Source organism: Dendrobium catenatum, unplaced genomic scaffold (assembly GCF_001605985.2).
Source record: "Dendrobium catenatum unplaced genomic scaffold, ASM160598v2 fragScaff_scaffold_675, whole genome shotgun sequence".
NCBI classification, from domain to species: Eukaryota; Viridiplantae; Streptophyta; class Magnoliopsida; order Asparagales; family Orchidaceae; genus Dendrobium; species Dendrobium catenatum.
Genome location: NW_021319137.1, coordinates 197855 through 221701, shown reverse-complemented (window position 1 = coordinate 221701; position 23847 = coordinate 197855). Strand labels below are relative to the sequence as shown.

At 33.4% G+C, this 23847-nt stretch overlaps 1 protein-coding gene across 1 annotated transcript; it reads right to left on the bottom strand.

Annotated features, from left to right (window-relative positions):
* Nucleotides 1-498: 498 nt before the first annotated feature.
* Nucleotides 499-21304, bottom strand: LOC110108740 (RNA-binding protein BRN1). Its single transcript, XM_020839502.2, has 9 exons — nucleotides 20895-21304; nucleotides 20632-20714; nucleotides 5996-6047; nucleotides 5460-5585; nucleotides 5254-5333; nucleotides 3713-3895; nucleotides 1366-1714; nucleotides 1121-1264; nucleotides 499-1002 (listed from the first exon to the last, which is right to left on the bottom strand). Exons 1-9 carry the CDS (start codon nucleotides 21112-21114, stop codon nucleotides 875-877), a joined length of 1365 nt encoding a protein of 454 aa, XP_020695161.1. The 5' UTR covers nucleotides 21115-21304; the 3' UTR covers nucleotides 499-874.
* Nucleotides 21305-23847: the final 2543 nt, after the last annotated feature.

Genomic DNA, 23847 nt, shown 5'->3' with positions numbered 1-23847 from the left:
ACCAGACGGAACCGTCCAATTTTATCTCTGTGAAAAGTAAAAGAACGACATAAACAATTTTTACCGTTCACAGAGATAAATCGGACAGGTGCTCCATACCTGATGTCTGCACAAAATAATTCATCCACCTTGACAAAACAATAGAAGCATCAAAACAGTTTTCATAACACTAGATCTTAGAAGGTTTTATTCGGGACAATTTTTTTATTGTTTTCTAAAACAATTTTCTAATACAAAAAATTCAAGTTTAAAAAAATTTTGTATTAAAAAATTACTTTGAAAAACAATAAAAAAAAAAAACCGTCCCAAAGAAATCCTAAATTTCACAAGAAAAAGTACTGCTTACAACAATTTGGCAAGTAACAACAAAATAAAAAAAAAGGAAAGAGTGACTCGGAAAATCAGAATGTTCCACCGAGTAAATTCTCACATTAGAGGCTTTTCCTAGACTTCGAATAGAACAGATTAAACAAATTCAACCATGATTCTGCACAAGAATTTGGAACAAACAGTCATTGATCAGCTCTTAAATTTTTCATAAACAATAAAATGAATTTAATTTCTGACATCTAAATAAATTTCAATTATACATAAATTACAAGATAATGTGCAAGATAATGCATTAATGAGAACAAATTTCAAAGAATTTGAATCTAGTAATGAATCTAATGGCGCTAACAGTTTCCAGTTTGAGACCTCAAGAGATGGAACAATCATGAAACCATCAATTTTCTTCCACCATCGTATGTTCTGTGCTATATGGCCATGAGATCCAGCCCCGGATGCGATGGAACAATTACAAGATCATCATTTTTCTTTTTTCCATCATCATATTTACCGTCTTATGGCCGAAAGCTTTCCTCGCAAGTAACAGTCAGTAAGGCTTACTCTGTTTATTATCTCTCTTGAGCTGCACCTTCAACTTCTTACCACCCAATTGGAAACCGTTCATAACATCAATAGCAGTTTGTGCAGCTTCTGGCGAATCAAAACTTACAAAACCTGCCAAAAAGAAGCAAGCGAGGATCAAAGCGCAGTTTGCTTGCCAAAAAGAAGAAAGGAAAGAGAAATGGAGGTATTACTTCTAGTTACCATAGTACTGAAAGTACAGTTTACTTACCAAAGCACTTGCTAGCACCCGTTGCCTTGTCAACGTAGACCTTAGCACTTAAGACCCTACCAAATCCCTGAAAAGCGCTTGAAAGCTCTTGATCTCCATATTCTTGGGGAATATGATAAATAAACAAATTAGCTCCAGGAGGACCTGTAGATTGGATATAAATAAACAAACCAATGAATATGTTATGAAAAATTAATAGTCATGCAGGAAGGTCTAGGTACAATAACTTGGCAGCTCAATTTAACCTTCGATCTGTCCTCCAGAACTAGAACTGTGGCTGGAAGAAGGTGCCGAAATATTATTCCCATTCAGAGGTTGATTGGGGTTATGAGAATTGTTCGGAGGCCTGTGACTCATTATCCCACTTTGATAGGTAAGAGGATACTGAAGACCAGGAACACCTGGATAACCAGCGCCAACATAACCAGCAGATTGCATTGATGTAAAATTCCTAGGTACCGTGCTTGGGGAGAGATCTTGATTGGTCCCACGTAATGCATTTCCTTGACTAACGGGCGAAATCAGATTATGGAATGCAGTTTGATTCTGCATTGAAGCTAAAGGGTACTGCATAAGCCCATAAGTTCCCGGCGCCTATCCAAATAAGAATAAAATTAAGAACAGCATGCTCATTATGATAGAAGAACTTCACAGGTTTAAAAAAATAATAATAAAAATAAATAAATAAATTTAGGCATGACAATGATTACAAAAAAAGAACTGGAAGGACAGTTTTTGAAATGACATTTAAGAGCACAAACAATAAACGTGTTAAAAAAAATACTCATACAAATAAGATGTCTTTTTAATCTCTAAAATAGCAGTGCTTTCAATTTCCAGAGGAAAGAAATTGCTAAAATGTCCGAATAACAGGAACAATCAAATTGAAACCATAAAAACCGGTGTGCATAGCCATCAGAAGAAAAACATAAATTTAAAGACTTTCATTCACTATTATTTAGAGAACCTGAAATATTTTACATCTAAATTAAGCATGGGAATAAACTATTGCTTCATTTCATCAAGAGGGGAAAAACAGCGAGTGGCATCATGAGGACAAGTACCTTAAGGTTGATCCTTGATGTAATCCAACTAAAATATGAAAATACTTGGTCAAACCACCTTGCGTTTGAACACAAATAACAGCTCCTGCATACATATCCTTAATGACTTGAATATAAGCATTATTAACCCCTTTCTTATGTAGAACTCTCAATAGCACTTCTCTTGGAACTTTGTCATATGCTTTTTCTAAATCAATTAAAATCATATATAGATACTCCTCTCTTTACTTCTTCATCAAACTTCTCAATAAATGTATAGCTTCCATAGTAGACCAACCTGGCATGAATCCAAGTTGATTTTGAGAAACATTAGTGTCGCTCTGCAACCTATGCTCCATAACTCTTTCTCATAATTTTAAACTATGACGCATTAACTTAATTCCTCTATAATTCACATAATCTTGTGCATCACCTTTATTCTTAAAAATAAGAATCAACACACTTATTCTCCAATCATCTGGCATCTTTTTAGTCTTCAAAATAATATTAAAAAGTTTAATAAGCCAACAAATTCCTTCCTCTCCTAAGCATTTCCACACCTCTATTGGAATATCATTATGTCCAAAAACTTTTCCACAATTCATTTTCTTTAAACCCTCTTTAACTTCGGTTTTACGAATATGCCAATAAAAACAAAAATTTTTATTTTTATTTAATATGCTAAGATCACTAAAGTCAATTGCATTCTCATAATCTTCATTAAAAAGTTTAGCAAAATATATCATCCACCTTTGTAAGCCAAGAAATGTCTCAAGTATAAATTTTGAATTCAAATTTTTCGGTGAATAATACTTGGACCTTAACTTCAAGACTTAAAAGACTTCATTGCATAATAGTAAATAGAGAGAAAAAGTAAAAAATGTGATAGCTAAAAAATGAGAGACTCTAAGTATCCTTAATCTTATCATTTGAATTGCTTTATGACCCTTCATTTATATGATTATAGGGCTACACAAAAAGCTATATAAAGAACATATTCATTTACAAAAAATGTGCAGCATAATATGTAGCTAAAATTATAAAAATATATAGAACAATTGATACGTAGATTTTCACCAGTCAAGTGGGCCTTCTTGAGTGACATGTAGTCATGCTGACCGAGTAATGAGTGTAGTCATGCTAAGTGAGTGATCATTGACCTTTAGCGAGTGCATCTTAGCCTTTGATTAGTGCTCTTTAACCTTCCTCGCCTCAAGGCATATTGATCTTGAGGCTATTGGCATATTTAGACATTAAGTTTTAGCAGAATCCGAGTATCATTCATCATATGGCATATTGTGCAAATAGTGTTATAAAAGCACAATGTTGTCAGTGTTTGCTCTACACTAATAATCCCAGATGAGCATGAGAAGTCTTGTTAGTATACAAAAATATGGAGGCCACAGTTTATGCACTGGCAGTTTCTCGCCCAAGTTTTACTAGGCTTTAGTTATGAACAACCATCTGTTAAAAAAACTAAAAAGAATGTGTGCATGCAATACTTCCTAAAATGAAAAATTACTACATAGCATCAACACAACTATCTAACCTGATAGCTGAATCCATTGTATGGAGAAATATACCCCATTGGTAGCGCTCCAAACAATGACGATTGTTGTAATGAGTTCATATGAGGAACACTGGAAGCTTGAGATTGAGCTTTTTGAGCCTTACGGGCCTTCCTTTCTTTTTCAGTGTCAGCCCACTTGACAACTAAAGGTATATTTGAGCCCTATAAACAATAAAAGAATACGTGGGTATGTATCAAATGAAATAATAAATGAACAAGATCATTTAATCTCCTAATGTCAAACCAAACCCATATACGCTTGCCTATGTATTTGTGCGTGTGAAAATGTTTTGTCTACATGCGTGAGGGAGTGTGATTGAGAGATAGATATGCAGCTTGTTGACCTTCAAGTGCAGCACTATGAAACATAACTAGACGTTCCAGCTGTGATGCGATAAAAATAAAAAATAAAATCTAAAGAATAGCTGTTACGGCATAGAAAATGTTAAATGTAATATAATGTCACCAAAAATTGAAATTTATATCGAATCTAATTTGTTAACAAATCTGAAATGTATTCTACAATGACACTTGAACAATTAAATTTTTTTCCTTCTCATTTTTGAACACTCAGCTTATTACGGTAATATTAAATCTCAGATAAAATTAATAAGCATAAAAATAACAGAAATAATATAATAAATAATTTTGGACATAAAATTTATTATCATGGTAATAGACCAAATAACTAGATAATAAAATATTAAAAATTAAAATATACTATTATGTAAATTATTAAGGAAGTCTACCTAGGTTCATGATTGTAGTACCAGTGTATATAAAAACGTATGACCTAAGTGCCAAAAGTATAAAAAAGCTGCGTGCAAGGATTGCCAGACATTAAAAGAAAAATGGCATCACTATATATTCGCTTGCTCTGCAGCACATCACTGTAGCAAGCTTTTGCATGTTCCGGTAAGTTGTAAACACCATCATTAACTACACATCTATTAGTCTCCCATCAACAACTCTAGTTCTTTCAAATGACTACTACCAACTTTCTTTTAATCTTTTACCAGGAATTCCCACATCTTTGGACTTATCCCCATCGTAAGTTATTTTAAGCACTTCATTTTATCACTTGCAGAAATCTTCTGCATATTTCAATTGCTTTACTTAACCCGGCATACCTCAGCAATGAATCTGCCATGTCCCTTTTTGCCAAAATTTCTTACATTTTCTTTTAAGCATATCCACTCAACAATAACAGACTCCACTGGAACCGAGTTATCGTGGCCATTTCTCAATGTTCTACTACCTGAAGTAATCAGTTCACTAGAAATACTATTACTTTGCTAAACATTACAAAATAAGCAAGTGAATGTATGGCTAAAGTTATAAAGTTTTTTAAGGTGGAAAATTGCCATGAATGAATTCCCTACCATCATAGGTGGCACCATAGCCTTTGGCAAAGGATAAGAGTGTACAAAAGTGAAGTACACAAGGTGTAAAAGCGAAAGCAGTATTTCCAAGTAACGAGGAGAAACATAACCTAAGTGTGTTTGTTCACAAATACAAACCTCCATCATATGCTTCCCATTTAGATCCTCAAGAGCTGCTAAGGCTTGTTCTTTGGTTTCATATTTAAGAAAGGCACAACCTGTTCCATTACACAAAATAAATGGAATAAGTGTATCTTCCGTAGATATGTTACTTAAAGGCACACATTCAGATCAAGAGATAAACATAATGACAGAGTAGAAGATAATTAGGAAGAAAACAGTACCTTTACTTGTCTGTTGAGAACCCCTAAGGATCTGCAAATCTTTTACATTACCATACTTGGAAAACAACGCAGTAACATCATCATCTGTTACATTCTTTGGCAACATACCAATGAAAAGTTTATGCTCTGGGGAAAAAAAAAACAAGAAACAAATCATAGAGGTTAAACATTTGAAACTATCCCCAGCAATTCTTCTTGGTGAATCCATGCCCAGAAAAATATGTATTTTTAAAAAAAAAAAAAAAACTTAAAAAGAAAAACAGTAAAAAAGCAAAGCAATTGGCAACATACCAATGAAAAGCATATTCTCTGGATATCAAAAACATGAAACAAATCATGGAGGTTAAAAATATCAAACTATCCCTAGCAATTCTTCTAAGTGAAACCAAATCCAAAAGATATTTATAAAAAAAAATTAAAAGAAAAAAGAGTAAAAGATGCAAAGCAAGATGAATAAGTGCAACAGAACATAATCACAATTAAAGTATTTAAGCATAATAACTGTAAAAATAGTGCTAGAGTAATATATGGCACACCTAGTCTTTCCAACTCGCCATCTGCATACTTTACTTGCAAAGGACTTGAAGCCTAAGAAAAGTAAAATATATTACGAAGTTAAAACAGACTGGAAAAGAAATATTATAAAAGAACTATATTAAAATGTATCATTTTTTATACCAAGGCAAACAATTATTTCAAGTAAACATAAAATGTGCCAGAGAGCAAATATTGTGGAAGCAGCTAAATACACAATGATAAAGATCACGTCTGATTACATGCTACAGAGTTAATAATAAAACGAAAATACAATGGAAAGATTTGAAAAAAAAAACACCAGGTAAAGACTGCAGCCAACGATATGAAGCTACATATTTCCCTTGGTATGTATGGTACTATATTTTCTTTTAGTGCTAAAAGTACCCATTAGGCTAACGTAACTTAGAGGACAAACTGCAAAACTTATGCATGGTATGATACCTCGTAAAGCTTATGAAAACAAAACAGCAAGAACTCCAAAAATTTATTTTAAATATGGTTTGATTTCCTCTAGAAAAATAACTACTACCACCATGAAAACTTTGTATGTGAAGCTACAGCATAAGCAAAGGGATCCAAAGCATGGCATTACACTGTGCTATTTAAGATGGAAATTTGACATACCAAAATTAAGAGAAACTAATGAACAAAACAATGTTTTTGATGAGGACATCGACAAACGCTACCGACATGTTTATCTCCGTCGAAATCGCAGACCGACGACCACGATTCAGCGCCTCTATTTTTGATGCAGATGTCATGATGTAGTCGATGTATTTTATTATTTTATCTTTTATTTACAGTCTTTTCCGTTTTTACCCCTGAGGGGAGTTACTTTGATGTTGTAGCCCAGAGGGCAACTATGTACTTTCTCTTTGCTTGATTGGAGACCTATATATAGTGGTTTCATATGATGTAAAAGGGTTAATGAATTATTGAATGAAAATCTGATTTTGTTTCTTCTTACTCTTCTTGTATGAGAGCTAGAGAGAAGTGAGAGAGAAAGCCCAAGGTGAGGGCCAAAAGCAACACCCACCAGTCATTGGAAGAGTCCGTGGCTCGTGGTTTATCCCCTTCATCCCACTCTTCTTCCTTCTCCCAACCCGCCGGCCCTAGCTCTTCCCATAGCTGCCGACTACACACTCGTTCCCGTATCCCACACATTATTTTATCCACTAACTTCCTCCACTTCAACTCTAAGCTCCTTCAAGATCCCCAACCTGACGGCAAAAAATCAAATTTCAGGTTTTTGAATTCACATGCTCCCTCTCCCTATTAAGCCGCCAGCCTCCTCTTTAATGGGCCACATTAATGCCCATTAATTGCCCCTTAATCCTCTTACTAATTTGGAATCAATTTCAAATCTCCTTCCCTCCAATTTACTCAAATTCTGAAATTAACTTCAGATTTGTGTAACTCTCCTCTTCCCCTTTCCTAACCTAATTTTCCTCATCCCATCCACCCGCCCCTTCCTTCTCTGTTTTGGCCGACCACCTCCTCACTCCCTCTCTTGGGAAATTTCAGCAAGGAAAGGAGAAGGCGACACCTCTCTCCCCGATTCTCTTCAATGTTGAATGGCGGATCCCGAGTTTGAATGGGGTCTTGTATTCAACGCTGACGGAAGCTTCAACATCCTACGATCTCCGTGCTTCGACGTAGGATTTGAAGACGAGACCACCGTGGAAGAATATTTGGACCGAGTCGTCCCAATTCTTGCTAGCATCTTCGACCGACGATTCTCAAACCACAATTGGAGCCTCGTAAGCCGCCCACCACCTCCTTCCCCACCGGCTACCTCTCCACCAACGAAGTTCTTCGGCGCCCTCTCTCTAGTGGTGATATCCTTCATCGTTTGGATCTTCTTTCTCCGCTAAAGCTTACCAATAACCGAGTGAGACGGTTCTCTAGGTGAACTTCTCGTTGTTAAACGTTGGATTTTTGTTAACGGTACTTTGCATTTACATTCGCTTGAATTTTGAATGAATGTGTTTCGGTTAATTTCAATTGTGCTTCGTGAACCTAAGCAAGTTAAGAGTTTCAAATTCCTAACTCAAATTTTATGTGCTAGCTTTAAATTTATAACGAGCAACATTTTAATTTCTTCTCTTTTTAATTTCTAAAATAACTCCTAGTTGTTTCACATCAGTTTTAGAGCATAACTGCACTGACAGATAACTGAAGGTATAATACAAATTCTGAACAATATGGGCAAAATACCAATGGTTCAGATATCCACGAGCATAGAATGGGAGATGGAACATTTTCATATGGAGAAGAAGAGGGCTCAAGTGAAAGGTGAAATAGAGATTGAACTCACAGATACATTATATAAGAACATTTTTCACGTTAAGAAGAAAAGAGCACTCATAAGAAGAGAGAGATTGAATTCACTGGTAGTCAGGTAAAGGGGTCACTAGCTAGATGCCACCATAGGCAAGCAGTAACTTTAAAGAATGATAAACTTACTCTATTATGTCAATGCTCATCAAGGTTAACCATTCATATTTCAACAACATAGATTGTTGAGGAAGTTATAGCAGGATAATAGTAAATTTTAAAGTGTTACACTAAAGAAAAGTTCTAAACCCATGAGGAAACCACCCTAGTTATTGCGTATGAAAGATTTAAAATTGGAAGAAAACTTGATGAAGAACTGATCAAAGATTATCTTATTTTCATAGGGAGAACTCAAAAAATCATTATTCTGAACGTCATTAGCATGGTCCAGGTGAACTCTCCCAACGTTTGATTAATTGTAGATTTGGCCAATGCCTGATGACAAACTCTTCCAATGTTTGAGAATTTTTGCCAAATCATACTATCACATATAAACAATCTCATACAACCAAACAATGCACAGCACTTAGATAATATCACTAATTTAGGTGTGGGTGTATAATTGGTAGTAATTTAGCATTATTTATCAACAGTTCTCTCATTCCTTATTTGAATCAGCAATGTCGCCCAAAAATATTAAGCAAACATAGCGTCCCACAACCACGAGCAACAATCAATTCTCACCAGAGAATTCTGCTTCAACCACTACAAACACCAAACCTTCCCATCCACCTTTCTAAGATTATACTGTTTGAAGGTTAGCAACAGCTTCCATATGTATGGGAGATCATAGCATTTTCAAGCACCAACTATGCTAAATGCTGTAGCTCAGTGGCAATTGACAGCTCTTGGGTTGATCAAACCTGGTTCAGCTAAATCAGAGCCATCCATTTCAAATGGAACACATCAGATTATTATCCCCAAGTGATCTTTTTGTATTTAACTCATGCAAAACAAAGTGATTTTCTCCCACTATATTGTAATTAAATTAGGTATAAATACAAGTACAGCATGCCCTAAGCTTTTTGGAGACTACTGCAAAATGGCATTAATGGTGGCCACAGAAGGCAGGTAGGCATAGTTCTTATGGTGATTTGTCACATATGCGCAATGAGATAACTTACGTGCAACTTCAGAACCTCGCCACAAAGCTGAGCAGTTTCCCATAAAAACTAAAATTGTACAAAAATTGAGTTCCTGATTTGACATACCAAAAATTTTTAAGACCAAGGGAGATGTTCAACTCACTACACTACAAATAACAAACAGAGGTACATACAACTCAATTAAATATTTATGGCGATACTATTCCTTTTTCTTTATATAAAATATAAGTAAACAGAATCATTATGTTTCTCACAGACCAATCATACATGCATTTGTCTAATCAGATTAGCAAAGTAGAATAAACTTTCCATCAACTAATAATAGTCAATGTCATTAGAAAAGAGTGTCTTCTGACTTCCAAGATAGGCACAGACAACATAATTACTATGATTACACATAGGAAACGATTTGAAAAGCCAGTATTGTCTAGGATGTTATATAGAGCCAGGCATACACAAAAGCACTTATGTTGCATCTATCTCTAAAACATAAAATATTCAGAAAAGATCCAAAAATACTTATTTTACATTATTATCACCATCATTAAAACCTAGCTCTATGCTGATACGACTTGGTATCAAAAAAATAGCCAACGAATAAGAGAAATTCAGGACAAAACAAATTTTTTATTGCCAGGAAATCAAATAACAAGAGCAAGATACAATGGTCCTCTTTCGAGAGGAGAACCTTCTCTCCCAAACCATAGACGCCGCTAGGATCCCTCACACAAAAAAAACTACAGCACTCAAAAAAAAAATCTGCATAAGAATAAAATAAACACTACTATGGACTTAAATAAGCTTCCTCCCTCCCTCAAAAATAAGCCTCCTTCCTAATATGTTTCTCTCCTTAATTTGAAAAATAATTCAATTAGGAAAGGTTTCAATGAGGAAAGAAAATCAATTAGGAAAGAATTTGCTCTTAATATAATGCTTTAACTCTCTGTTGGGCTCCATCCCCTCAACCGCCTCTCTCTCCTTGTCCACCGGCCCCACCTGGGCCGGACTTCCTTGCTAGACCGGCCAGCCCCACCCTACTTCTGCCGTATCATATACATGTTGTAGTGTCAGTGCAGAAGGGTAGGAGTATGAGTACTACAAGCATTGATAGTTTCAAAAATATCAAGAGAGAGAACAGATATAGAAATAAGTTTTCCTACAAAAAAATATCATCCTCTCATTTCATCTACCTTTTTAAAAAATTTTAGATATCTAAGTTTTGATTTATGAGGGAAAAGTATAAATAAAGAACTACATGAGCACCTCCTCCATGGTTTCACTTCTAAGGTCAACATACTTGTAAAGCAGTCAGTCCATCGCCATGACAGTAACATTGAACTTCACTCTACGCAAAAGAAAAAAAAAAACGTTAACATTACAACATTACCAAACTAAGCTATAGCATAGTTGTGCATGTTGCTGAGAGGATGTTGACGTTTAATGTACTGGGGATAATAGATTGGCGAAGTACCTATTCAAGTAGAAGTGAAACCAATGGCTCAAGGCACCCTTAAGACTATATGGTTTCCTAATACATGAAGCGCCAAGAACTAAACTTAGGCACTTACCAACGCAAAGCTACAAAACGTTCACCCATTATAATGCAGAAAACTGTTTGAGAGTATAACATGATAATTATCAAAGAAAAATATTCCACTATAGCAGGCAATAAAAATATTTTTTCAAGTTTTCTTTTAATCAAATAACAAAATTATAAAATTTTGTCATCCATACTCTTTCCACATGACTAAATTTATAACCCTTATAGTATTTTATCTACTAGTCTCATCCTCATCATCATCATTAAATTATGTATTGTATAACTAAAAGCTCTTGTACCTATGTTCAATTTGAAATGTGATAGGAAATACTTAGATCCAAGTATTCCTATCGCTCCTCGTGGAGAAAACAACAAGAAAGTTGCTTTATGTATTGTATAACTAAAAGCTCTTGTACCTATGTTCAATTTGAAATGCATCTTAGAGAGCCTCCTTATTTTCTTCTTATATTACCTCATGTCAAATATTCATCATCAAACACAAATTTGTTTGTGGGTGGCAGCTTAACTTGGTAAAAATCTTGAAACTTGATGCCAAGGTCCTAAAATTGAACCTCACTTGCATCAAAGTTATACTTCAACAATCAACATTCCAAATAAAAGACCACTTTATCTTTGATATTTAAGATCTTAGCACAAATCTCTCCAATAAATTACACATTACTAACATAAATGTCATTATCATAAGAGATTGGACCAATGACATTCCCTTTTTTTTTCTTTTGATCCAACATATATCTAGAAGAGGATTCTAAAGTTCCCAAACATTTGATCATATTTATGACTTTATATAAGCTCTTCATACATTAGGGTTTGTATGATTTAAAATCATAATAAAATTTTGCACTAAAAGGAGAGTGCCTCATTGCATGGGGCCTTTCACCCAAATGCTCACCTAGGTGATACCTTAATGGAGTGGTGGTGATGAGAATAAAACGATTGGTTGGTGGACAAGTAGGCTAGAATAGAGAGATGGCCGAGAAGTAGAATATTAGTAAGAAGAGAGATGGTGCTCAGATTTTTTATGAGAGAATAGAGTGAAGAGAGAGAGGAAGATGAGGGAGAAGAGACATGATGAGCAACACAAAGCTCACCTAAATTGACTCACAAACCAAGCCTCGGTTCACAAACAAAACCTAAATTATCAAGCTCGCAAACAGATAAATTTATGGACAATGCAAGGATTTATTTTTCATTTAATTCGTCCACTATTCATAATACAAGATATCAACTTTGAAATTCAATATAGAATAATAAAATTAAACTGCATTAAGTTTCATCATTAATGGCTTCATACAACTCCCAAATTTGAATTTGAGCTTGATAGCACCCTACATCTTAAATGAATCTTTGAATGATTTTTAATCTCCCTATTTTGAATTCATTTTTAATCTCCCTATTTTGAATTCTTAAAAGTTCCCAATTGAATTCTTGAATTATAACATAACATTTTGAAATTTTAAAATCCTTTCTGAATGCTTATGAAGCTGACACTTTGATGATGCTAGCAATGATCTTGCAATTCCCCAATTTTATTCTCTATGAATGTAAATCTTCAATTTGAATTATATGTAGCTACTTTCCAAAATAATAAGAACTCAACCTAATGTTCATAATAGAATAAGAACTCAATCTAATGTTCATTTTTATTTTGTTGCACTTCGTAGTTTTCTTATATTGTAGGAGTGAGAATGAGATAAAGAATAGATATCATTGGAATGCGCACATGGTGTTCACTTATGAAAAATAGCTTCTGTATGCTTATCATAATTCACACCAAAAGATTTTATCACATTTAAATGATATGCATGAAAATTTTGTGTCAGTGACAATATAGCAGAAGAAAACATGTGTTGCATTAGAATAGGGTGATCACAAATATAAGCCATTTTTGGTATATTGCAATTTAAGACTGTATTTTTCATATCATCAATACTGTAATTGTCAGGTCCCAAGTCATGTATGAGAAAAATAGAGGGTTGTTTTAGGTAGTCGACAGTCAATGTAGAACTTGTCAAATAATCATGACATGAATCATACAATACATTGCGTTAATGCTAGGGTGTTCCTTGGAAGCGATGTGCTATACAGCCTGAATACAACGAGAAGTATGCAAGGACTGCTGCATCAGCACTTGAGTGCAGTGCTAAATAGGAAATGATTCCCACATCATGGATGAATATGGGAAAAGAAGCTATTCATGAAACAAGAATTATGATAGAAACTTAGTATATAGATTTCCCTTACAGACAAATTAATGGAATCAATAGATATTATGATTCATATGAAGATAAATATTCTATCTATGATGCACCGACACGGACACGTTGACACGGACACGACACGACACGGACACGGGACACGGCATTTTTTAAAAATATAGGACACGGGTGCGGCGTGGACACGACATAATAATTTTTTAATATAATATATATAAATTAAGATAATATTATATTAAAAATGACAAGCAATATTAAATCAAAATCATGATAACTTGTTTAGCTCATAACATAAAGATGTTTAATACAAAATGTCTAGTACAACCACAAAATATAACCAAAAAACCATCTCAAATAGGTTTGGATATGTGTTTAAAATTTAAATTTTGGAATGACTTAGAAGAATTAATACAAAAGATACATCTTGAAGAAATAATTTTTATTCGAAGAGATTTAAATGAACATGTTGATAGAGAGGTAGATAATTTTTAAAATATTCATGATGGCTATGGATTTTGAGTGACTAATGAAGATAATAAGACCATATTAGATTTTATTCTAGTATATGATTTTGTAATTACTAATACTTTATTTAAGAGAAGAGATGAGCATCTTATCACTCATAAAAATGAATAAATTTAAACATAGACTGATTATTTTTTTATAAAAAAATAGATCATTTAGATTGCAAAGATTGTAAAGTTATTCCGAGTGAATGTTTCAATACCCAACATCACCTATTAGTTTTGGACTTTAAAAAGAAATGACAGAATTTGAAAAATAAAGCAAAACATTGTTCTAAGATTAGATGAAACATTTAACAAACACTAACTAAATAAAAATTTAAGAGTATGATTCAAAATAAAAATTTTTGTATGTGCATGAGAAAGATAATATTATGTGGGAAAAAATTGTTAGTGATATTAAAAATATTACAGAGATAAAAATAATTGATTGTGGAATCAAAATATGAAAGAAAATATCAAAAAAAGAACTTTGTTGTAAGAAATTAGTTTAGATGCAAAAACTCTAAAAATTGAAAAAGATATAAAGAGGCATATAAAGAGTCTTAAAAAGCAATATGCGACGCAAAGAATTTAGCTTTTAATTATTTATATAATATATTAAATACTAAAAATGACGAAAGATATATGTATAAGCCAGCCAAGCAAAAAGATAGGAGAAGTAAGGATTTAGTTCAAGTGAAGTACATTAAGGATGAAGATAAAAAAGTGATTTTATTAGAAGAGGATATTTAACAAAGGTGGATGGGATATTTTGATAAATTTTTCAATAAAGATTGTGAGAATACGATTGATTTTATTAATCTTAGAATCCTAAATGAAAATATATAATTTTATTTTATCGACGTATTAGTAAAATCGAAGTTAAAAAGGCTTTAAAGAATATGAAGTGTGGGAAAGTTGTTGGACCTGATGATATTCCAATAGAGGTGTGAAAATACTTATGAGATGAAATAATTCCATAGCTTACAAAACTTTTCAATAGTATTTTGAAGACTACAAAGATGTCAAATGAGTGGAGAAGTGTGTTGATTCCTATTTTTAAAAATAAAGGTGATGCATAAGAGTGTGTGAATTATAGAAGAATTAAGTTAATGTGTCATACTTTAAAAAATATGAGAGAGAGTTATTGAGCATAGATTACAACGTGATACTAATATTTATCAAAATCAATTTGGATTCATGCTTGGGTAGGCCTACTATGGAAGCTATACATTTATTGAGAGGTTTAATGGAGAAGTAAAGAGAGAATAAGGAGGATCTACATATGATATTTATTGATTTAGAGAGAGCATATGATAAAGTTCCAAGAGAAGTGCTATTGACAATTCTATAAAAAAAAAGGGGTTAATAATGCTTATATTCAAGTTATTAAGGATATGTATGCATGAGTTATTACTTGTGTTCAAACACAAAGTGATTTGACCATTATATTCCTATTTCAATTGGATTACATCATGGATCAACCTTAAGCCCATATCTTTTTTTCTTTAGTCATGGACGTACATACTAGACATTCACAAGAGGATCTATCCTAGTGTATGCATTTTGCTGATGATATTCTTCTTATTGATAAAACTAGAGATGGAGTTAAAGGTGAACTTGAATTATGAAGGTCAACCTTAGAATCTAAAGGTTTTCGTTTGAGTAGATCTAAAACTGAGTACAATGGGTGTAATTTTAGTAGAAATATATATGGTGGGAAAATTGTGACTTTGGTCGATAAAGTTATTAATAAGAGTACATATTTTAGATATCGCGGGTCTTTTGTTTAGAGTGATGGTAAAATAGATAGGGATATTATTAGTAGAATTCAAGTTGGATGGTTGAAGTGGAGGAATGCATCGGGCTTGTTGTATGATAGAAAAGTACCCCTCAAACTTAAGGGAAAATTTTATAAGATGGTGGTGAGACCTGCAATGCTTTACAGCACATAATGTTACAATTAAAAGAGAAGCAAAAAATTAAGTTTAAGTGTTACAGAAATGAGGATGCTCAGGTGGATGGGTGGCTTTACTCTTAGGGATAGAATGCGAAATGAGCATATACGTGAAAAGGTTGGAGCAGCTTTAGTAGCAGACAAGTTTAGAGAGAGTCATCTTAGATGATTTGGTCATATAAAATGTCGGCCTTCTGATGACCTGGTTAGGAGATTAAATATATTAGATTTGACTTATATTAAGAAATGTAGAGATGGACCTAAAAAGATTTAGTTAGAAAATATTAAAATTAGTCTTTCTTTATTAGATTTAAATGAGAATTTGACTCTTTACATAACACAAAAGATAAAAATGATTCATGTAGCCGACCACACAGAGTGTGATAAAGGCTTGATATTGTTGTTGTAGTTGTTGTTTTTGTTATTGTTGTTATTGTATTTTCCATATCATCATGTTAAGGTGAATTAAGAATAAGTTATGGGTCATGATGAGTGTTTGAGATCACAACAATTGTGTGTCTCAGATACTAAGGATAGGCCATCTTCCATAAGAATGTTAAACTCAATTTTATAACATAAATGCACTCTTCGGTGCATGAGGGTTCATTAATAGTTATTAAGAAGACAGAACCTTCAAAAAGTGCACTATATGATTTGACGTCAAAAAAATCAATGTTTAATGTGTGTTCTGTTCATATTTTCCCAAAGAGATATCAGAGTTTATAAAAAGAATGATAATTAACTTGCTTCACTAGGTAGAGGATCTTGAATTAAGGTATTTATGTGACATTTAATGAATAATGATATATCCTTTGCAGGAAATGAAGCCTCTCTAGATGATTCATGTATTAATTTATAGCAATCATTGAGATTAATGGAGGGAACAATATTTTATGGTAGGTGATAGATTCTAGTAAAGATTTATGGGATGTAGGTTAGGGTATATTTTCCTACCTAGTTTGAGCGAGTGTATTTTGAACTTTTAATTTTTATTTATAAGCATAGCAGTATTATAATGATCATCATATTTAATATTCATACTATCAATCCATGATTTTTCTTAAATGACATGTGTTTCTGAAGTAAGGCATTACATCAAGCTAACTAAGTTTAATAGGAACAAGGTACCTACTAACGTCTTGTGTTTACAATAAATGATTTGTTAATATCCCAGTAACATGAAAAGGATGATGATGAGTTCAAATTTTATGTTAGCTCTTAATAGTATTTTAGAGGAGATAAAATTTAATGTATTATTTCACGTAGTGCATATTAATATTTAGATGATATTAAAACAATGATTGCCCTACATTTATAGATTGTAAATATTTGAAAATTTTAATCATCTAAGGTTATTATAACCCAATATGTAGTGAAGTTAAATGAGGTAATCAGTTTCACCAATTAGGTAGGAGAGTTCAGCATTATTTTTTAGGTGAACAAGTAATCCTAGTATTCCTTGAACATGTTTTGTAGATTGTTAGATCTTTCATCATCCCTAGTTTCTTTTTCAAATTTCATATAACATTGATCCTTATTTAAACTTGTATACCTTTTAACTACCTATTTACCCTTTCATATAGGGCTAATGGAAAGGAACTAGGATTCATGATGTTGACTAAAAAATGATGATAATGCAAATGAAGTGATGTTTTTGAAAACAATTTTAGGAGAAGTAGGAAGAAAATAGCTGATATTAAAATATATTGATCGAATTGAGCTATGTGATCTAAAAGAATATTCCAGATAAGGAGAGGATCACAAATGCGACTTATATCCCAGGCACAAGAAGTTTTTTTCTTCTTTTTGAGTTTTTTCTATTTTTTGACCTACAGATTAAAAATGAAAAATAGCATAAAAAATAAAATTGCACAAAACAAACAAAATTACAAAAAATTTTGTATGAGTCATGAATAATATTCAATGAATGAGTTATGAATGTTCAAGAAAATCTAGTCATGATGCATATGTCATCAATAATATTAATAAGCTTGTAAGAGTTAAGGATCAAAAGTAAGACAGTATGCAAATCTACTCCAATGATTATAACTTTAAATCACACCCAAAGGTTAAGGGCTTTTCTTATTTGTGGAACAAATTTCTCACCACATTTAACTCTCAAGTAAAAAAGATAGGGTAGGTATATAATGTGTTAGGCAATGATTAAGGTGGCGATCACTACTTAGATGAAATGACTAACCACTTTAGCTTGCTGACAAACTTGCAAGGTTGTTGGATTCTATGTAAGTAATAATATACCAAATTAAATTATTAAAAATTTATGATTTGAAAATGTTACCCACAAGAGAAAATTAAATCTACACTCATTAAAGCAAATTGTTAAAGATTAATAGAGACTTTTTTCTTCTTCAAATTTCAACAGGCTTATTGACTTTTTGGGGAAGCCTCCTTAGCTTTCAATTCCTCTTTTTTGAAGCCTCCAAGATGGTGAGATAGGATCCTTTGACCAGATAGCAAAATGATGGAGTCATTGTTGATGGGAATATGTATTCGGTTGGTGGACAAGTAGGCCAGGAGAGAGAAGTAATCGAGAGCAAAACTATACATAAAGAGAAGAATGTTGCATGGATTTTCTAGGAGAAAACCTTATAGAGAGAGGACAAGGATAAAGGAGAATATATATGCGTATTTCCTAAAGCTCGTGCTAGTTGGTTTGCAAATCAAGCCAAAATTATCAAGCTCACAAGTAAGAATCGTAAATTTATAGGCAACACAAAAAATTCATTTTTCTTTCCATCCAATGTTTATAATACAAGACAACAGTTCTAAAATTCAAAATTGAAGAAAGAAATTGAAGTTATATTAATTTTCATCATCAATAAGGCTTTATTTAACTCCCTAATTGAATTTGAGTATTGTAACCTCTAATGACATAAATGAAGCTTTGAATGATTTGTAATCTTCAAATTTTAAGTTCTTGAAACCTTCTAATTGAAAGTCTAAATTGTAACATCACATTTTGACTTTTAAATCCTTCTTGAATCCTTATCAAACCATCACTTTGATGATGTTTATAATAATCTTTTAACTCCCTAATTTATTGTTTCATAAAATGTAATTACCTAATTTGAATTACTTATAACTCCTTGCACTATTGATATTGATGATGATGAGGGGCCACCCACATAAATGAAGAAGATGAATCATAGCTAACTTCAATAATACTGCAAGTAATTCAACTACTTCCAACTACCAACTAGCCTACTAACTTTTAACTGACAATTTTCAAGCAATTTAAGTAACTCTTGAAAAAATTTTGCACTAATAATTTGAAATAAAATCATATTAACATGGGATTGTAGTTATCTCCATATTTATATGATTGTCATGTCTCACCCCTTAGCAATGACACCCACCTAGGAGAAGTGAAGTTCTATATCCTCACATCACCTCACCCAAGCACCTAGGAGAGCATCTGAAGCATCTTTGAAAATAGGAGTTGAAACAAGAGAGAAGAATATTAAAAAAAGAAGTTAGTAGTTCAAATAAAATGAGATTTTTACTGAAAGATAAAAAATAAGATCAACAACAACAATAACAAATCTTTCTCCAATAAGTGGGGTCAGCAACAAGAATCATTTTCTACATTTTATCCTATTAAGAGTCAAATTCTCATTTAAATCTAATAAAAAAGGCCATTTCTAGTACTTTATAACCAAGTATTTTTAAGTCTACCTCTACGTTCCTTAACATAAGCTGGATCTAATACATCTACTCACCTAACTAGATCATTAGAAGGCCAACGATTAATGTCACAACTATTTCTAATTTTATTTCCACTAAAGCTACTCCAACCTTACATATATACTCATTTTGCATTTTGTCTTACTATAAGAAAAAACAATTGCTTGGTGAATCTTCACTTTCTATATCTTTCTCTTTGTCATTTTTAATTCCTCAAAAAGAACTAAAAGTGTCCTTACCTTACCCCCTAAGGACCTATCTATAAGCATCAACAATGCAAAGAAGGCATCAGAATAATAGTACGAACTAGATCTTCTTCTAACCACTTTGCTATGTTGGAAAATCACCACATCTACAACACAATAAAATCTTAACGCTCTAGAATCTTTGCGTGAATCGAAGTCCGCCATTTTTCTCTGATTAGACATTAGTCTTTGTGGTTTGAAGCCTTTGAATGAATTCATCTAAATCAAAGATTACAACGCATTTAGCTATAAATTTCACATTTCTAAAGAGATTGTTCAAAGGAACCAAATGGACCCAACAACAACAACAACAACAACAACAACAACAACAACAACATCAAGCCTTTATCCCACTACATGGGGTCAGCTAAAGGAACCAAATGGACCCGAAAATTTGAAATCTACAACACAAATACTATCATCTATTATTTCAAGCTACTAGTGTCGGAGTAAATTCCATTCAAATGAACATCATCCCATTAACATGTTGAAAGTCCATCAACGAATAATTTCATAATCCACATCGAGATTTAAATTCCCTCAAGAGAGAAGTCACTCATACAAGCCTAGCTATCTGAATAAAATCCACATTGCCTACTTCATTTAGGTCTTCTCATAGGGTGAATTTATTTATTAATTGTCACAAGCAATGAATTCCAGGCCCAACAAAACTACACGAATTTACTTACCCTCGCTACTTGATAATCATGGTTTCTCAACGCAAGTATAACAAATTCCATCTTTCATAAGTTTACATTAATAAAAACAAACCCTAATAAAGAACATTTCAGCACTCTTAAAAACGGGAAAAAAAATCCGCATGCTCGTTTATGAAATACACTTACAAGCCCATATGTCGCTCATATTCATTCAACCAAAAAGTGAAAATCTGAGAGTAAACCCTCACCTGCCCCAAGCTTTTCCCAATCACATAGGCAAGATTAAATTTATCCAAATAAGGAAAAGCAAAAAAGGGAAATTAAGATCGGCATCGAGACTTACTCCAGGTAACGTTCTTTTATTGTGGCAGGCATTGACTGCCTTGTCCGCTTCCTGCCTAGAAGGGCAGAACAGGAAGCAGCAACCTGCAAGGTAAAAAAAAAAACATAAGGCAAGAAAATTCAGTGCGAACTTTAAATCCACCTCTAAGCCAAATTCCACAGCCAGCATTCCGGAGATCCGGCGAAAAACGACGAATCGATAGACTGGAATTGAGAGAGAAAAAAGAAAAGATCTAGAAGGAGCATGATGAAGAGATCGACTACCTCGAGAGGCCTTGGTAACTTTGTCCTTGATGATATTGACTTCGTCAATAAGGGCCACCTCCTTGAACATTGCAAGTAGCTGCTCCTCCGTCATGCCCTTCGGCACCTGACCCACGAAAAGCTTCACGCTCTCACCTCCTCCACCATTCTCTTCTCGTCCTTCCACAGCACCACCGGAGGCCTCCGTGGCGACGCTTTTACCCTCTCCATCCGCCTCCATTCTTCTCCCAATGATCTCTCTCTCTCTCTCCCTCTCCCTCTCCCTCTCCGCCTTGCCTTCTCTCCCTCTCAGTTGCGTTCGCTAGTTGCGGTTATGTTGATGGACAGTCTGTAATTAGGGATAACAATTTCATTTTCAGCCGGTTCAGACATCGAAGCAATGCAAAGGGCTTATAATTTACCATTCACAGAAGAGAATTTGACAATCTTAGCCTTTTCAGCCGGTTAAACATTTTTCGGTTGTAACGAAGCAATCTCTATTGTTTTTCGAACTGCCCGACGAATATAATATTTTACGTAAATTATGTATTATAAGGCATTTGACTTCTACCGATCAGTAAAATGCCCAAATTAGCCTCGATAGGCACAATTAATTTCATACTAACTTAAAAAATTAGCTCATGAATATTAAGTATGTCAATTCAGGGTGAATGACTTGATTTGACCAATCAATTAGAGGCTTCATTTAGGATAGTTTTTTTACTGATTTCTATAACAGCTTTTTAATAGAAAAATTTTAAATAAAAAAAAAAATTATACTAAAAATTTATTTTAGAAAGCATTTAAAAAAATTGTCCCAAATGAAACATGATTAACTTAAAAAATTAGCTCATGAATATTAAGTATGTCAATTCAGGGGTGAATGGACTTGATTTGACCAATCAATTTGAGGCTTCATTTATGATAGTTTTTTTACTGATTTCTATAACAACTTTTTAATAGAAAAATTTTAAATCAAAAAAAAATTATATTAAAAATTTATTTTAGAAAGCATTTAAAAAAATTATCCCAAATAAAACATGAGTTATCTTGGATCAGTGCTTGGGCATATGGCCATGCAATCCTAAAATAATTAGACTGAGCTAGCTAGAGTCAACCCTAAATTACTCTTAGGACCTAATTTAGCTTATTAACAAATTTTTTATTTATATTAGCTAAATTGAGCCAAATTGATTATTTTATTAGCTAAGTTGAATCTTTGAGCTTAGATCGGCCTAAGTTGACCCATTTAGCTCAATTGGACCAAAACCTTTAAATTGACAAAAGTAATTAATTATGAGCTTTATAATCAATATTAATGAGTCAACCATAATTTCAGAAGTATCAAGCGACCTTTAATTAGGCATATTGGCTAATCCAACTCAAGAGGACTCATCAAAGCCCTAAGGCTATTTATTGACTTTAAAATTTTGCATAATATTTGAGTTTAATAAGTGAAATGTTTGACTACATTCATGAGGTAGTTATGGTCACTCTCAAAGTGTTTGAATACCCATTGAAGTTATCAAGACATAGTCAAAGTTCTTGGGATACTTGTTAAGTTGGTTGAGTTTATCAACAAGATAGTCAAGATGCTAAATGTCATGAGCTCAATAAACTTAATAAGATTTTCTTAATTACAAATTTATTAGTTTTGATGATTTTTGGCTGATAAATTTTCATGTGCAAGCCATCAAATTAGGCTAACATTATAGGTAGATAACGAATGAACGATAATAAGATAATGGATATATAACTTGGATGGTAATCACATGCTAATGGAAGGGTGAAAGTTCGACGGGATGTTAAGCCCTAATGAACTAGTCACAAGGTAACCAAGAGGGGGTGAATTGGTATTTTAAAAAATCTTTTAAATCAAAAGCACAAACTTAAACTAAAGTTCACCATAGAAATCAAAGTGTGGAAATTAAATGTAGAAGCAGCAATAAAGAATACAAAAATTTATAGTAGTTCGGTCAACTTGACCTACGTCCACTCCTCAGAGCCTCTCCTCTGAGTATTACACTAAACATAGTGTCTCTCCTTTTTCCCCCACAACAAAGCAGAGAAGCTTTTACAAAGCTCCTTTCCACTAACCCCGATGAGGCAAAGAACCCAACTCTTTTTGCTTCCTCCAGAAGCAGGCAGAGAACCCAACTCCTTTTGCTTCCTCTAGAAGCAGGCAGAGAACCCAACTCCTTTTACTTCCTCCTAAAGAAGATAGAGAACCTCGATCAGATGCTGAAGTAAACCTCTCTAAAACCCCCAAGAAACTAGGGATGACGATCGGAGAAGACGACGATGGATCCTTGCTTGGAGCAACCTTTGTGAAACCCTCACAAATGCCCCTCACAAGATCCTCTCTCTCTCTCTATCCCTTGCTCTCCCTCTCCTCTTTGCTCTCTCAGGTCAGAACAACAGAAAATGATTCTCTCTTGAGTAGAACAAGATGTCTTATATAGAAGAGCTTTGGAATAGCTTTTAATTGCAACAAATCGACTTTATCATTTTATACGATATGATCAGTACAAATTTAGCTCAATCAGCCAAGATGATTTGGGATGATCATAAGGTTTTTGTTCATATCGTCCATGCCGATATAATATCATCAAGTATGATTTGTACAAGTCATTAAATATCATCCAGAATATCGCCCTGAATGGATGTCTGAATAATGGAAAAATAACTTGATCATCTAGGTCGATCTCACGATCATCTAGGATGATTAGTTCAATTCAGTACATATCGTCTAGAGCATCGTCTTGAATAGAAGCAAGCTGATGCTTGATCATCCAGGAACAACTAAGGTTTTTGAACGATCGTCCTGGCCGATCCTGCGATCATCCAGGAGATATGATCGAGCAATAAAACTTTAATTACTTTCCTTAATTATCAGAATAATTTAGGTATAATTGTACTGCATCGTCCAAAGCCATGTCCAAAAATAAAAGCTTCATAAATAGATCTGGCGGCT